This window comes from Anas acuta, chromosome 3, assembly GCF_963932015.1.
Source record: "Anas acuta chromosome 3, bAnaAcu1.1, whole genome shotgun sequence".
In the NCBI taxonomy this organism is placed as follows: Eukaryota; Metazoa; Chordata; class Aves; order Anseriformes; family Anatidae; genus Anas; species Anas acuta.
Genome location: NC_088981.1, coordinates 51,238,461 through 51,251,365, shown reverse-complemented (window position 1 = coordinate 51,251,365; position 12,905 = coordinate 51,238,461). Strand labels below are relative to the sequence as shown.

Genomic DNA, 12,905 nt, shown 5'->3' with positions numbered 1-12,905 from the left:
TTTCAGTCATTGGTGGCACCTATGATAAGGAAAAGACTATGAGATTTATTCCTCAAGTGTTTCCACGCAGCAAGCCAGTTATTTGAACACTGTTAAGAGCAGCATTAACTCCTTCAGACCTTGGTTTGGTCCCACGTACGACACGTTTTTTTTTGCGTAAAGAACAACTCCACCTATGTGTCAAAAGCACACAACACGTTGCCCAAACAGGCCCCGGGGTTACAGCAGCGTGAGTCAAACAGCGGCAGGAGGTGCAGCAAGCCAGCTACTGACCACGTTATCGCTTCATGCAAACACAAATCCATCAGCTCATGCAGACCGACTGAAGCACTGCTGGCCCCAAAGAAATCCTTTCAGCCTACAGGTTACACGGCCTCATAAAGCAGGCGGCTGCAGAGGCGAGCAGCGCCAAGGCGGAGAGCAGCAGCTGCTGATTTTTAACCCACCAGCTCCCTTCCCTCCCTTAGTTCACAGGCACGGATAGTTCAGGAGGCTTTCGCTCCTCACGTGCGCATTTCTGGTGAGTGCCAGTCCATTTCTGGCAGACCTGCTGCTGAGCTGCTTCTGAGAGACAAGGGGCTGTCTCCAGGCATCAGTTTGGGGTAGGTGCACCGAGTCCTGCACACCTCGGGCTCCCCGAGCACACCTGGGGCCCTGCCGAGCCCATCCCTGCATGGTGAGCCATGGGGCGAGCCATGGGGCGAGCTGCGGGCTCCAGGGATGTGGGAGCTGCCACCCAGCCCAGCTCCCGATGGCTTCATTGAGCCAAGGCGGGTGGCACAGCCGGGCGAGACCCTCGGTGCGGGCTGAGCACCTGGACCCTTTACAGCAGCAACCAGCGGGGGTACCACAAGGTTATGCTGCTGGCGGAGCTGTGCCAGGGCGAAGCACCAGGCACCAGCCCCGATCCCCCCCGCACACCGCCCTCCAGCCCCCGGCACCCCCAGCCCGGGTCGCCCCGCACCTCGCAGCCGTAGAGCTGCCCCAGCTGCTCCACGATCCACTCCTCCAGCACCAGCCGCTTCCGCAGCTCCTTGCGGTCGTACTTCACCGTCACCTTCCCCTGCTGCTGCCGCCGCTGCTGGACCTGCGCCGCCGCCACCGCCGCCTCCTCCCGCGAGGAGCCGCCGCCGCCTCCTCCGCCGCCGCCACCGCGGGGGCTCTGGAAGAAGACGCGGCCCCCGCCGCCGCCGCCCGCCGCCGCCTCGCTGCCCCCGGTCGCCACCGACATGCTCCGCTCCGCAGAGCACAGCACAGCCCAGCACAGCCCAGTACAGCCCAGTACAGCCCCACACAACACGGCACAGTCCCAGCCGCTACCGCCGGGCCGCCGCCGGTGGCGCGTCTGCCCCGCTCCCCCGCACCTGCCGTTTAAAGGCGGGCATGGCGCGGAGCCTCGGCCGGCCCCGCCGCGGGGAGGGAGGGAAGGAGGGAAGGAGGGAGGGAAAAAGGGAGGGAGGGAAGGAGGGAGGGATGTGCCACACCGGGGCGGGGACAGCGCCGCCGCCGCTGAGGGGAGGGGAGGGGAGGGGAGGGGGGGGTTGGCGGGGCCCGCCCGGCTCCGTTAGCGAAGAGGCTTCCCTGTGACAGGGGCAGCAGCCATGGGGGCAGCCGCTGCCCCACGGCTGGGGCAGGGCCGTGGGGAGCACAGCCTGCCCTGCTGACCACACACAGAATCGCTAAGGCTGGACAAGCCCTCCAAGCTCACCTGGTCCAACCACCCCCTACCACCAGTGTCACCACTGACCATGTCCCCAAGCACCACGTCCAGCCTCTCCTTGAGCACCCCCAGGGACGGTGACGCCACCACCTCCCTGGGCAACCCGTCCCAGTGCCTGGCTGCTCTTTCTGAGCAGAAATGTCTCCTCACTGCCAACCTGAACCTCCCCTGGTGCTACTTGAGGCCATTCCCTCTGGTCCTATCACTGGTTACTGTGAGAACAGGCTGACTCCCAGCTCCCCACACCTCCCCTTCAGGTAGCTGCAGAGAGCAATGAGGTCTGCCCTGAGCCTCCTCTTCCCCAGACCAAACACCCCCAGCTCCTTAAACCATTCCTCACAGGACTGAGTCCTCCAGGCCCTGCACCAGCACAGGGAGGATGTCTTGGGTCAGAGGTGAAGGGGATCACAGCCATGACCACCACTTCTGCTGTAGCCAGATCCCTGTTGCCACTCCGCGTGCCCACATGCTACCCGCCGTGTTTCAGCCTCTTCAGGTCTCCACGCTGGGCAACACCACTGAGCACAAGGCTGGCGTGAGTCATCTGAGCCTCATCAGGCTGCTTAGGTGAAACCCAGCTTGTGCTGCTAAAGGGATCATAATCTAATATGATCAAGAGATAAAATACTATTATTGGGCTTAAATGCTACAATAGCTTTCAGATTGTCATCTGAAAAAAAAGCCAGTTCTTCAAAGCAACGCATATAAAGTTAAGCTCCTTATGTGTATTTAAGCACCACATGATTCTCAGCAATACTGAGCAACCACAGCTGGGCATCAGGAGATGATGGTTGGAGCTTGGGCTGCAGGCAGAGCTTGAGCGAGTGCCACATCCCACAGGTCTGACTCGGTGCGGGGCGTCTGCCCTGTCCTCTGCCATGACCCAGGCAAACCCAGACTTCATCTGTGGCTGCGTGGTGCTGCCTGGCTTTTATAAATCTGGGCTTGGGTAAACACAGTAAGAAAACACCATTTTCAACAGCTTGTGCTTAGAGAAACCAAAACGATGCAGAGGACTTTTTGAAAGAGGGGAGCGGCTGCCTTTTAAGCTTGTGTGTTTGGAGTGGCCTGTAATTTGGGCCTTCGCCGCTGCGTGTCTTCTTGGAAGCCCGGTCCTGAGGTTCTGAACCACAGAACTCGAAACTTTCCTCTTCAGAGCAGAAACACTTTCATCTTTATGGACTGACTTTGTTCTCAGCTGCTGGAATTCACTATAGGTCAGGAGTTATCTGAGAAAAAATGGATTTGTGCAAAAGGCGGTAAAAACTGCGTTTGAGATATTTTAAAGCCATAGTAAGGATTCTACTTGCTTTTCCATGGGATATAAAGCAAGAATACACAAATCATTGCCATAACAGAATATTTTCTGCAGCCAGAAGAACTCTGTGGTGTTCCACACCGGACCTAAAGCTCCAGGCATTAGCCCTGGTTGGAAAATACTGAGATTTTTTGTTCCCTGGTGCAGCAAATATCAGGTGTACAGGTGGCGGAGTCAGGAATACCGGGTGTACAGATGGCTAGCACACTCTTATTGACTCTGAGCGTGAGAATCCAGAAAGTCTTAGCTGAAGGACTTTTTCAATACTATTATTAATAGGATATTATAATCACTGCAGACAGTTAAAAGCTGTCACCCGCTATTCAAACAGCACTTCCACAGCACTCTTAAAGTAGAAAATGAGGTAGTGGGGATGCAAAAGCACGTCCTTAGAGGTTATCATTTCAAAATTACAGTTCTAACATAATGCGTAGTGGTTGGTAAATGTGGGTGGATGAGAAGCTGGCAGAACTGCCAGCATTGTCATAAGGCAGTTTTATGTGCCACTGGTTTTTCATTCAGTTTGTAAAGAGAGTGCATTCCTCAGGAAGCCAGGGCAAAAAGCACTGCCAAGAATCTTTCCTGAAACAATTTTGTTTCATGTGAAAGAAAGATCTAGTTGTTTAAAAGTCAAAGTTGAACAAAAATGGCTAGATCTGTTAACATCCTGGGAATGAGCAATGCAACCCTGTGTGGGCACAATCTCTTCTCCTGAGTGTCTGGAGGTGTATGAGAGCATTTGTTGGAGTAAGAAGATATGGAAGTTTCCTAGCAAATTCTTCTCAGTACCCTGATGGGACCGTAAGTGGTTATGCCCTTAAGAAAGACAAGAGTTCATGTGGCAGAGGGAGGAAGAATCCCTCCCAACCCTTCAGCCTCGGTTTCAGAGCTACCTCTAGAAGTGGACTCAGGACATAAGAGATGAGGCTTCACAAATGAGCATCTTCCCGCAGCTAAATCATAATCGTGATGCTGCATTTCATCTGAAGCTAATGGCTGATCAATAAAACTGAAGAGAAGCTAAAATACAGTGCCACTGAAATACTGGGCTTTTTCGGTGTGATCATGTCCAGGTCGCTCACACAAGAGCACGGGGTGAAATACAGCAAGTATTGTAGTGAGTGAGAGGCCCAAGGTCAGTGAAGAACAGACAGCATGAATTAGGAAACACAAAAGGCAGAGGAGCAGTTGCATCACCCGCACTTCCCTGTTTCGTTCCCAAACGGTGGCTGTGGGAATCTCCGTAAGAATGCAAACTGCATGACGCTGTATGCACTTCCCCTGCACGTATTGCATGGCCCTAACCTGTTTACAGCCAAAGAAAACATTTAAGAATAGCCAGATTAACCTTTCAGGAGGCTTATGCCGTGATCTTTCAGGGTTCAAGACTCTGACCATTAACTGTCTCTTCACCTACAGTAACCCTGCTTGATAGCAGGTGTGCTCCCTTCCTAAACAGTTGACTCTTCTGTCAGCGCTGGCCACCAATGCTGTTATTGACCCATTCCTGTGGCTAAAGGTTCTTCTCTTGCTGTTTAGGAAGCAAGATTTAGGCTTGCTATCCTCAGTGACATTCTAAATACACATTTTTCCTATGCTGTCAAATACTACACCCCATCTTCCCTGTGTCTCCCTCCACAAGTTTTCCTTCCTGGGAGACTGCCCAAAGGGAGAACCTTTGCCCTTTGCCTCTTTTCTAAGAAAAATAAAAGAAATTAGAATTCTAGGGAATTAGAACTGAGCAGAAGACTCACAGGCTGACCATTAGCTGGAGATCTTTAGCAACCCAGATTTGTTTAAACTACAAAATACAGGCAGGTCGCTGATTTTATTTCCTTCCTGATATGCACGCTAGCTTTTGTATGTTCTCAGAGCATGGGAATTGTTTCATGCTTGTACTCCTTGGCTTGCTAACAAAATATTTGGGTTAGGAGTTGCCAGGGAATCTCCTGCGTGTGTAATGACAGACTCTGTTACCTGTACAGTGCTAGGCTGCCTTTGTCTACCAGGTACCCTGCCATTTAAGAGCTCTGCCTGCCATTTTTGCTGGTGAGCTCTGACACTTCGCTCCAGGCATGGTAGCACAGTCCCAGGGTTTCTCTTTTCCATAATTATCGTAAATTTCCATCAAACAGATAGTCAGTCCTCTCCCCGCTGACTGCCTCTGAGAAGTCTGAAGACACTTTCCCAAGTGATTTCCCCCATCAGTAAGGAAAACCACTTTGGGGGAGCGCTGCATTGGCCATGAACAACGAAAAACTGAGCGCTGATTTCAGCGCAGTGGCAGCCCATCTGTGTCCCTCAGTTTTATAAGTACCATTTTTGTGTCTCCCACTTCAATTTAGCTTGGGGCTACGAGCTGTTAATGGGCTCTGTGTCTCTAAGTGATTTTCTACTTTCCATGTCCTAATTAATGCCCCTCCCTCTGACTGGTAACTTCCTCGGCTCCCCAGCCGGGCTGTGATGTTGTTTTCATTTTCGATCGCTTTTCATCAGTTTGTGATGTTGCATACTCCAAAGACGCGGTGTTTGCATTCATCTACCCTCCTCAGCACTGGACCTTTTGTTCTTGCAGCCGTCCTTTTATTGCTTCAAAAACCCCACATTTTTAGTTTGTTTTGCCTTTATGAAAAAGCTCCTCAGAGTCTGCCTCCTACAAAAGCTGTCACAAAGGGCTGCCTTTTCCTCTTTCTCTTTTCTTTCAAGGGAGAGATCACGGGCTCATTGCTCACCCCCCCAGCTGCAATAAAAAGCAGTAATTCTGACACTCGTTGCTGACAGGCAAATGACACACAGCAAACATTCGTTACGTTGGGGTGTTTGCTCTGGCCCCCCTTGGTTATGATGTAATATGTTCATAGCCTGGGACTCAGAAAGGAAACTTTGGAAGAGTGCTGCATTTCAGGAGGAGGTCGGTGGCACTCACGAGATACACAGGCCCACCTACATGCAGGTACAAAGGTAAATGCTACACGAGGAGGGAGAAGAAACACAAGTTTGTACCTGTACACGCTTTATTTCCTAAAAAGTAAGCAGGCACAGTGACAACCTCTTATTGTGTCAGAGATCTGAGCAGGACGTGTGAGCACAGCCCCCTTTTCCACTGCACCGCCAGCACTCGTCTCGGCAGTCGGCATGGGACCCACGTGCCATTCAGCTCCTGCTGCCCAAGCTGCCCTTGGACTGGTGGTGGGGAGACAGGATGCCCTGTAGAGCAGGAGGTCTGTCTGGAAGGGCTGCAGCTGGCAGGGGCAGGCAGTCCACCTACTGCTGGGACCCTAAAAGCAGCCAGAAATCCAGAGCACTCCCAGGTATCAGGTGCAGCATCCCTGAGCATCTCTGGTGCGTGCTGTTCAGTCACGTTAGGACACGCAGGCTGTGCTGTGTCAGTACAAAGACGTATTTCCTGCTGAGGATGGGTGGCAGCTAAACAAGAAGTAGGTAACCTCTGTTTACTTTCACTTGCCCTCAATAACATCGGCAATTCCTGGTACAAATAATCCATGATTGCTCATCTGAGCGCTGCCACCCAATCTGTCACTTTCATTTAGAACGATGTGGACAGCCTTCCTTTTTTCTGGAAGGGATTAGTGGGGAGGTAGGGGATCAATAAAGGAAAACATTTGAAAAAAAAAAAACAAACAACAGCAAAATAAACCACGAAGCAGGGCTGGACAATTAACATCCCGTAGCCTCTAGTAATATTGATTGTTGTTCTGCCCTCGAGTCCTGCTGTGCTTACACGGAAGTATTAACCCTTTGGTAAAATACAAAGGGACAAAATGAGTGACACAGATAAAGTGTTTGCATTAGTCCGTGAAGAGAGACAAACAAAATCATTAACAGAAAGTGTGGGTTAGAGACCGAGACACTCACAGTGTCTGGAGTAATGTTATTCTGGACCAGCAGTCTCCCAGAGCCGTACCTGTCACCTGTGCGCCACAGCCTGCTTCACTTGCACTCAAGAAATAATGACAAATGATGATAATTTACTCTGCATAGCTTGGCTGAAGAGGGAGGTAGCATGTTTTACCATTTCGTTTGGCAATTAGTGTTGAGTGATGGCACTTAGGATCTGGAAAAAACATGACTGCGAGTTGAGCAGAAAGCAGTTACTTAGAAATTCGTGTGCCAGTACTGCCACTCTGCCTAATGTCCCCTCATGCATGCACCCCAAAGCACTCTGCAGAAGAACATATGCAGAGTGAGCCCCAAGACTGTCCAAAAAATGGGGTGGATGTGTAGCTAAAAGCTGGCACTGTTCATGATTGCTGCGCAAGAATGATATGCTGACCTTCACAAGTCCTTCGTTACCTCATTCGGGAAAGCAGGAATGATACTGGGCTGTTCAGCCTGGGAAGAGGCTGTGGTCTCTCTGGCTATAACGAGAGACATCGATAGCACAGAATTGTTAAAAGCAGTAAGTAATTGATGCCATCCTCATGCATGCTCTTTCAAGCTAAAAGCTATTTCGGTGGAGGAAGCATAAACAATCAGGTGGGCTAGTTGGTGAAAGCTAGCAGCTATAGTCTGAGCAAAGTGAAGAGCCAAGCAGAACAAGCCCTGCTGCTCACGTGCCTTTTTGGATGATTCTTACAAGAGGACTGACCGCACTTTTCTAACCTTGAGGGTATTCCAAGTCGCCACTCAGAATCCAGCAAATGAAGAACGTGGGGGATGGAGGCATTAAAGAAAGGAGCTCAGCAGAATGCAGAGCAGCCAGAGAACTAATAAATCATTCTGGCAGTATATAGTGTACAAGAGGATGCAATTCAATAAAAGAAATCCAAACACTCCACATTTGTCTGGAGTAATCAGCTGTGGAAGTACATGATTGGAAAAGGCAAATTTGACAGCACTTCTACCAACAAGGACCAAGGGGATCTGGATCACAGACTGAACATGAGTTAGAAACACACTGTGGTGAAAAAAATCTACATCACATCAGGATGTGTAAAGAGAAATGTAATTTATATGAGCCGTGAAGTAACTTCACTGTGCTGGATTCTGTTGGTAAGGCCTCTGTTAAGGAGTGACTCAACTCCAGGTGAGATTGGACCAATGTGGCAGAAGTTGGAGAAACGCATCTGGAACGATAAGATATCTAAAGCATATGTCCTTTCTTTAATACCCTACAGGGAAAAACTAACAGAATGAGAAATACATAGTTTAAAGAATGCAGAAATGTCGATAAAGACGAGGGAAATACTGTGCTCTTGATCTCATGGGGTGAGCACAGGGAATAATGAGTTTAAACTGAAGCAAAAGAGATTTTGATTATACCTGATGAACAATTTTCCAACAGCAGTGATAAAGAAATGACAAAACACGCTGCCTAGGGAGGCTGCAGAATCCACATTTTCAGAGGTTTTTTCGTGAAGAAAAAGGCAAGTATTTGTTGTTTCATTGTTTCTCTACAGGGAGAGTTTATCCAGCCCAGCAGCAAGGAGATGAACCAGGAGCCTTTCAGGTTACTCCTCTCCTCACAAGCTCTGCAGGGCCAGGAGCAGACTCAAGCGCTGGTACCCAGCCACTGCCCAAGCTGCCAGTGGTGTCCTCAACAGCTCAGCCACGTCCTGGGCACTGTCCTGGGGACCATTGCTCCAGAGTTTGTCCCCAGCAGCCCCTGTGGACAAGGCCATCACATTCAGGGGAAAAACCATTCAACCACACCATCGTACTGGCCCTCAGGGCCAAAGCACAGGCCGTGGCCCTGTTGCTTGCATAGACATAGCCTAAAAGTGCCCACCGGTCCTAATTTCTGTGGGTATTTCTGTACCAAGCTATTTTTAACAAGGAGAATCCAAAAGCTCTCTCAAAACACGTGCAATTTAAATGAATAAGCTTTTATGTGTACAAGAACCATCCAGCTCTGGGCCATTCACGCAATTTTGATGCACTTAGCAGCTCCGTATAAATAACATATGAAAAGAAATATTCCACGTGTAAGCAGAGGATGTTCATAACTACAAAATAGTTACAACAATTCATGGCAGTATTACCAGGGTGAAAGTCCCATTATCCTAAGTATTTTTTACAAATCAGCAGCGCGAGGCCGTCCCTGCCCCAGACATTGCACAGCGTGATCTGAGACCACCGAGCGGCGCGTGGAAAGACGCGATCGTGTAAGCCATTTGGTTCCAAAAGAGATTTTTCTTAAAGAGTAAAAATGAGATTGTCTGTAGCCATTTTCAGCGTGAGGCACAATTTAGAATTTCCTCCCCCACTTACTTTTAAGTCAATTTTCAGGAGGTTTGGCTCAGTAAGGTTTACAACATGGTATGACTGCTTCAGAATGGGATCTTCTTGTACAAATATACACCTTGGTTAATCTGTTAAATGCTTGTCTAGGTTGTTTCCATTTATGAAGTCTCAAAGAACTGGGTACTATGGAGATGATTTAAGAGCTTTTACCTACAGATTTGGACTATATTTGTATTTCTCATTGTAATGGGAGAAAAGAAACACTGTCTGGTTCTACAAACACAAATTATTCTTTTCCAAGCTGTAGTCAAGTTCAGGTTCAAGTTCTGGCCTTCTGGCCTTGAACTTTTCTAAGCACCACTGGGATTTTGCATATCTGTACTTCATAAAACTTTTTGCTAAAGCAACACTCAGAGAAGTGCTGCGAAATGGCCCCACATATTTCCTGCAGTAGTGACAATACCATCTACACCAGTGTTAGTTTCTTTTGCTTTCAAATCACCCTAAGAAGAGCACCACAGGCATGAGCTAGTTAGTAACCTCTTAGTGCACTGACCTGTTTGCTGTTCACAGGAGGGGTAATCAATATATTAGCTTTAGATAGGGTACCATTAGTAATCTATACATGAATTTTGTTGCATAGCTGATCTCCATCTGTCCCACAAACTGCAAATGCCCCTCCATCACGCACTACTACATAAAAAGGTGAGTTATGGAAGAAGAAAAGCATCAATTCTATTTATATATCCCATGTGGTGTGAAAAGCGTGGTATTCAGGTACGTTTATAATACTGTACAATTAAAAACTAGCAATACCGTGTTACTAGTTTCAAATATGGCATCCTACAAAACAAATTAACTGTTCTGATTGTATTTTTTAGGGCATTTCTAATGATTCCTGCTGTATGATCTAAACCCCTCTGTACTGAGTTTCAAAAACTCACTAAATTCACTTCAGAAAGAAGCCTTGGCATTTGAAGAAATCAAATCTAGACACATGCTAGCTTCTGTGTGTAAGTACATTAGTAATTTATCTTTAAAGAACAGACAATGAAATGTCCCTGGTATGTTGTAAATGAGAAAAGATTGCAATCTGCCATGGATCATCTTGAGAATGGGAGAAGGAACTTAATGAATCAACGAAAAACTGCAGAAATTGAATTTGATACGGCTTCCTGCTAAATTATGTGCTTTCTGATGATGAGGCCGAATCTAAAGCAGCTGGTCTAGAAAATGTAAGGTGACTGAAAAAAACAGAGAGAGGTCCCATGGAAATGATTAAACCAAAGCTTGGTGCTACATGAAAGGGTCCTTCAAATCAGGCACACTACCTGTCTATCCCTATTTTTTGCTATATAAATGCACTTTGCACTCTCATTTTTCCTAGCAACAGTGTTTATATTCATCCATTTATATAATTCCCGAAACGATACATAATGCAGCTGTATAACACTAGGAAATGAGGCAATTATAGGTAGAGTTAATAAATCTCGTTTGACTGCCTTCTCCATTCAGAGCCGCATCCCAAGCCCATAGTTAGGGAGCTGCATTTTCTACAAAGTGCTGCAGGCACCTCAGAAGAGCAATCCAAAAAAACCTCAGATGCAGAAAGTGGTGGAAATGAGAGGGACGTGGTGAGCCTTTGCAGCATAACCCACTGCTCCAGCAGAGGTTTGGGTGGACCAGCTGGCCTCCAGAGGTCCATCCCTGCCTCAACCATTCTGCGACCCTGTGATAACGCAGTGCCGCAATGTCACCTGGACTGAGCCTGAGCAAGTGCTAGAAGCAGCGCAGCAGCGTTATTGCTGCACTCAGTTTGGGTTTATTCATTCTGCTTCTCACAGCGGGACTTCAGCAGGGGCTGCGGAGGCTGGGTTAGCAAACACTCTCCTGGGAGGAGGCATTTTTTAGGGTGACTCTGAAATGATCCTAGAACAAACCTCTCCTGTTTTCTAAGTGAATCTTCCAACTGTGAGGTGCTATTTACGTGGCATAAACAAAAATTGTCTCATTTCATCTCCTTAGCAGTTAGTCTCTCGGGCATCTGCCAGCAATTGTCTTGAAAAATGTTAACATACAGCCTTCCTACAGACTTTTAAGTGAATAAAAGTATTGCATTCTTTCGTGGTCGGAGATAGTGTCTCCAACCATATGGTCTGGTGGTGAAACAAATAACACTTCCTTCAAAAGATGCATGCGTGACTTCATCCCCAGTCTGACGTACCTGGTAGCAAAAGCACTTCCCTGCATCATTCAAAAGAAGGCAGGAAAGTGCCTTCAAAAAAGGCTGAAAGGAGGTAGAGAAATTCATTCTGAATTTATTCTGAACTGATAGCACTCTATATTGCACCACATCTGCATTAATATATTAGAATATAAAATATTATTATTATAACAGGATATTAATGGCAGTAAATCTTTTACCTTAAAGTAACTCAGCAAAAAGCAGCTGTTTGTTTAATAGTGCTTTTATACAGCTGATCTCCATCTTTCCTATATTGGATATTGAATTTGTGAATCCTCTACGTTCACAGATTAACATGGTATGAGAGAACGATAGTTTCTTTTCGTGTGAAAGCATTTACAGTATTTTGATCAAAATTAACAGAAGGTATTAAATAAGTCCCTCTGCTCACAGCATGGCAAGGTTGTTTATTTCCAATTTTCCTGTGAGTACTGTCATTAAAGCTTGTTCCTCATAACTGGGGTCCACTATATCATCAGTAAAGTCAACTGAAGTGCTTTCTCCATTAGCGTTCCTATTAGCCGTGACAAATCTTTCTCCTGCTGCCCGTGCATGCTCTGAAGGCCATTTCATCACTGACTCATGACTGAGAAGAGATTAAGACTTTGACTTGACAGGTTATAATCCTCTGCCTGCAATGGCAATGCCTGCTGCCTGCAGAGCGAAGCCGCGCTCCGGTATCTCACAACTGCCAATCTGTGCCTAAGGAGGCATGATGGCCCCATCTGATGTAATTCAGCTTGTCCTGATTAGATATGGGAAAATACACACATATCTAATTGAAGCATGGGAATTACTTTATTGGATTACTAATGCACTTGGAAAATCCATGGCAGTATTTATTAAATAAGTGTTTGGTCACATGTGTAGCTGGGCTCACTTCATTACACAGGATGAAGATTGGAAACTGCATCCCGTGAAGTGGCTGGAGCTTTTCTTGGCTGCTGAACTTGCAGCATTTTCCATGCTCTTTCCAGATCATCCTTATGATTCACAACTATCTCCTCTCTCTTTCTGAAGCTGGCTTTATGTCATTTCACAAAGGCTGAGAATGACACCTGTTCTACTAAGCTTTGCCAGCACTTTAGTATGCATTACAGTATATTGTATTCATTTAAAAAAAAAAAAAAAAACTTACCTTAAATAGAATGTAGCAACAGCTACACCAAACATGCCTCTTTTGTATTTTTCTGTGCTTAGTTTCCTACCATCTGCTTTGCACGCAGTACTCATGCTTGTGGGGTAGCTTCCAGGATTTTGGCATTTCTGTTGCAGATGCTGTGCTTCTTCTCTGATGCAATGCCAAGCTTTCCTTTAATTTGAAAAACAAGATACACAGGTTACACACTGGCTGACGAAGTTGACATGGTATAAATGCAAAATAACGATTTCTACGGGAATCTGCCTAAAATATCTGC

The 12,905-nt window shown here is 47.2% G+C and overlaps 1 protein-coding gene across 1 annotated transcript in view; it reads right to left on the bottom strand.

Annotated features, from left to right (window-relative positions):
* The window catches only part of PPP1R14C (protein phosphatase 1 regulatory inhibitor subunit 14C), a 49,037-nt gene extending 47,607 nt beyond the window's left edge, over positions 1-1,430 (bottom strand). The window contains exon 1 of the mRNA XM_068677070.1: positions 965-1,430. Coding sequence (XP_068533171.1) covers positions 965-1,231 — 267 coding nt within the window. The 5' untranslated portion in view covers positions 1,232-1,430. The remainder of the gene's footprint in view (positions 1-964) is intronic.
* Between the last annotated feature and the right edge of the window lie 11,475 nt (positions 1,431-12,905).